Raw genomic sequence first — 3229 nt, 5'->3', positions numbered from 1 at the left:
AAGAAAGGTTTTAAAGGTTTTCTTAAAAGTTATTATTTAGAAAAATTTTTTGAAAAACCAAACGACACAAACCTCTTGGAAAAACCAAAAGCTTCATTGTATAAGATTTGTGTCATTCTGTCTAACTAAAAGAATTTTTTAAAAAGCTAATAACTTTTAAGAAAACCATTTTTTTAAAGTATTGTGATTGCATCAAGTATTTTTTACAAAACTTTAAAATCTGTCTGTCTGTGTGTCTGTATGTATGTATGTATGTATGTATGTATTCATGTCTGTATGTATCATATACATATATGTACACAAACAATTACAGATACATGCATGAGTGTGTATAATATATGCACATCCTACGCAAACAATCACACACATATCTTCGACAGTCCCCAAATTATTAAAGAAGAAAAGATGACAGAAATAAAACAATTTGTTTCCTAATCTATCAATTCAATTTTTGGTTGTTTGACAGCATAACTAGGTTTTAAACTACTAGTATACTTGGCAAGCATTTCATCAACATTAATGTGATCTTCTAAGGTTACTTTGTACCCTGGTACCTGTAATTCCACAGTACCCTTGTCTCCTAAGTCCTGCGTAATGCTTACCATTCCATTAAGAGTGGATTTGCCTTTACTCTTCCCACTGCTGGGTACAATAGGCAATTTTGAGATATCTACCTCTATGTCTAATCCATTATAGCCACTAGCTCTGATAAAGGCATTCACCTGCAAATCGTCAATGCCGATGACGTCACACTCATGCTGTGACGATGCACATCCTCGGTTGTAGCTACTATTCAAAGTCCCTGATGTCATGTGACCACTATTGTCGCAGCCTATAGATCGAGAGCCCTGCCCAGGGAAACAGCTGTATTTTTCACGCATTACCAATGCATCCGAGTTGAAACAAGCTGGGGTCTCACACCCACTAGGGGAACTTCCACACATTGGAGCCAGCGATCTGCTACAAGATGGAAGTCTCTGTCTATTTTGCAAAAGATCCTGTTGGGAGCGCCGTTTCATAAATGGCATATCCTTTTGAAATGAGTTTGCACCAAAGTCTGAAGCCATTCTTTGGTGCGTGGAGGAAAGTCCATGAGTTGGTGGCGGAGGGGGAGGCCAAGATGGCGATGGCCGGAGAAGATCAGTGGGACTGGACACAACAGATGGTCTTGCAAATGAACCGGGCATCCAAGGATACCGGAACGGGCTATTACTACAGCTACCCATCTGAAATGGACTTGGTAAACTTGAGTTGGCAGCTAAACTGCTGCTAGGAAACATATTGATTGGGTAAGGTCCAGTGTGGGCACCTCCCATATATGGGTTCATCCTTGACGGGATGACCGGATCATGATGCAATGGAATTGAGGGCGAACTACCAGTGAAGGCTCTCGAATCAAGATCTGGATGGTGGTACATAGACGAGAGCCCTTGAAAGTCATTTGAAGACGTCCCTGAAGTAGTTTGCGTTAGGCTGGTTCGGATGCTAAGGTCCGTTGGTGTGGCAACGCCAAGTCCTGACTGCAAGTTGAGAGCAGACATAGAAACATTCTCCTTTGGACTCATGCTCCGTGGTTTGCTCCTCAAGTAGACACACTTGCGGTAGACACATGTCTGCTTTAAGACATCCCGACGCAGACAGTAGTGACAACGGCCGCAGTTCTGCTTGATTTGACAAGGACCACAAATTCCACAACGCCGCCTCCGTTTCAATTTCACTTTTACATTGTGGTGGTCATGATCCACCTCCCTGATAATGTCTGGCCCTGTGGGGCTTAGATCACTGTCCACTTCGATAACATACTCTTCTTCCTCTGCTGCATGGTGATGACCAGGATGATGATGGTGACCGGCAATGTGAGGGTGTACAGAGTCAGACTTCATTTCCTCAGGTCGATGACCACCATGTGACATACTAAGACTGGCCACTCCAATCTGAAAAACACAAAGAAAAAAGTTCAACATTAATGACGTTTATAATCAACAAACAAAAAAGTCAAAAACAAATAAAAAAAAATAAAAAACATATTGTACATATTTTCCTAAAGTAAAGAAACCAAAATGAATTGTTTATCCATTCATGAAATCACAGAAGAAGAAAAAACAGAAATCCTATTTGAGATTATATACATGAATACAAAAGGTTTAGGAGATTAATACAGAAAATAAAATACACATAGCCTGTGTACTTAACCCTTTAGCATTCAGATTAGTGTCAAATATAAAGTTTATTCATTCACATTGTTTGGAATTAAATATTCATTATATTGTAGCTTTCAGATTTTCATGAGGTGACTGTTTACAATTTGAATGATATTGTCAGGTAAGTGTGAGAGGTCAGGTCTGGCCAGTTTGATAAGACAAGAAGCATTTACAATGTAAAGAGCCTGAACACATACTGCAAGGCATTTTGTCAGAGGCTCTAATGATTTTACCAATTCGGTGCCCTATACACCCCTGTTCCTATCCCTCTTTCATATTTTCACCTCCCTTGATGCTAGATCCCAGTCAGCCAAGGGGATTTTGTCATGCAAGTACCTGATGACCTCACCAGTACTGGTGCCAAAAAGAAAAAGCTTCCAGTACACTTGGTAAAGCGGTTGGCCTTAAGGGCATCTGGCTGTAGAAACTATGCTGAAGCAGACACTGGAGCTCTGGGTAATCCTATGGCTTGTCAGTTCCTGTTGCACTATCCAACCTATGTCACATGGAAGAAGGATCGGTAAACAACAACGATGATGATGAAGGTGATGATGATGGCAATGATAGTGGGGATGATGATGATGATGGTGATGATGATTGATAATGATTGTGATGATGATGATGGTGATGTTGATGGTGATCTACATATTAAAAAGTGGAGGACTGGCAGAATTATTAGAGCACCAGATAGCCTGCCTTGCAGTTGTTGTTCTGGTTCCTGATGCACTGAGTTCAAACCCTATTAGGGGGGCTCAACTTCGCCTCCTATCCTTTCAGGGCCAATAACTAAGGTAGCAGTCCAGGACTCGAGTTGACTCTTCTTCTCTCAAGAAGGAATCAGTTTTGGTTAAACCTGGAACACAGAGGGACAAAGATGGGTGCCGCCAAATTTTAACATCCAAAGCATACCATATATCAAGATGGCACTCCCTATCAGCTCCATCCAGAATTAAGGGATCAAGCAAGCAAGTAAGCAATACACACACACATACACATGTATATATATATATATATATATATATATATAT

General features: G+C 40.6%; 1 protein-coding gene across 4 annotated transcripts in view; it reads right to left on the bottom strand.

The window, feature by feature from the left end:
- Positions 1-3229, bottom strand: part of LOC106871426 (uncharacterized) — a 377941-nt gene that overhangs the window by 75865 nt on the left and 298847 nt on the right. For 2 of the 4 annotated variants that reach the window (XR_008264553.1, XR_008264554.1), the window contains exon 6: positions 723-1934. Coding sequence is in view for 2 of the 4 variants with exons in the window: in XM_014917874.2 (XP_014773360.1) it covers positions 432-1934 (1503 nt within the window). In the remaining 2 variants the exon portion in view is untranslated. Of the gene's footprint in view, positions 1-47; positions 1935-3229 lie in introns of those variants that run through there. The other 2 variants (XM_014917874.2, XM_014917872.2) reach the window with 2 other exon arrangements.

This window comes from Octopus bimaculoides, chromosome 7 (assembly GCF_001194135.2).
Source record: "Octopus bimaculoides isolate UCB-OBI-ISO-001 chromosome 7, ASM119413v2, whole genome shotgun sequence".
Taxonomy (NCBI): Eukaryota; Metazoa; Mollusca; class Cephalopoda; order Octopoda; family Octopodidae; genus Octopus; species Octopus bimaculoides.
The sequence above is the reverse complement of the archived record's forward strand: the minus strand, read 5'-3'. Positions and strand labels throughout refer to the sequence as shown.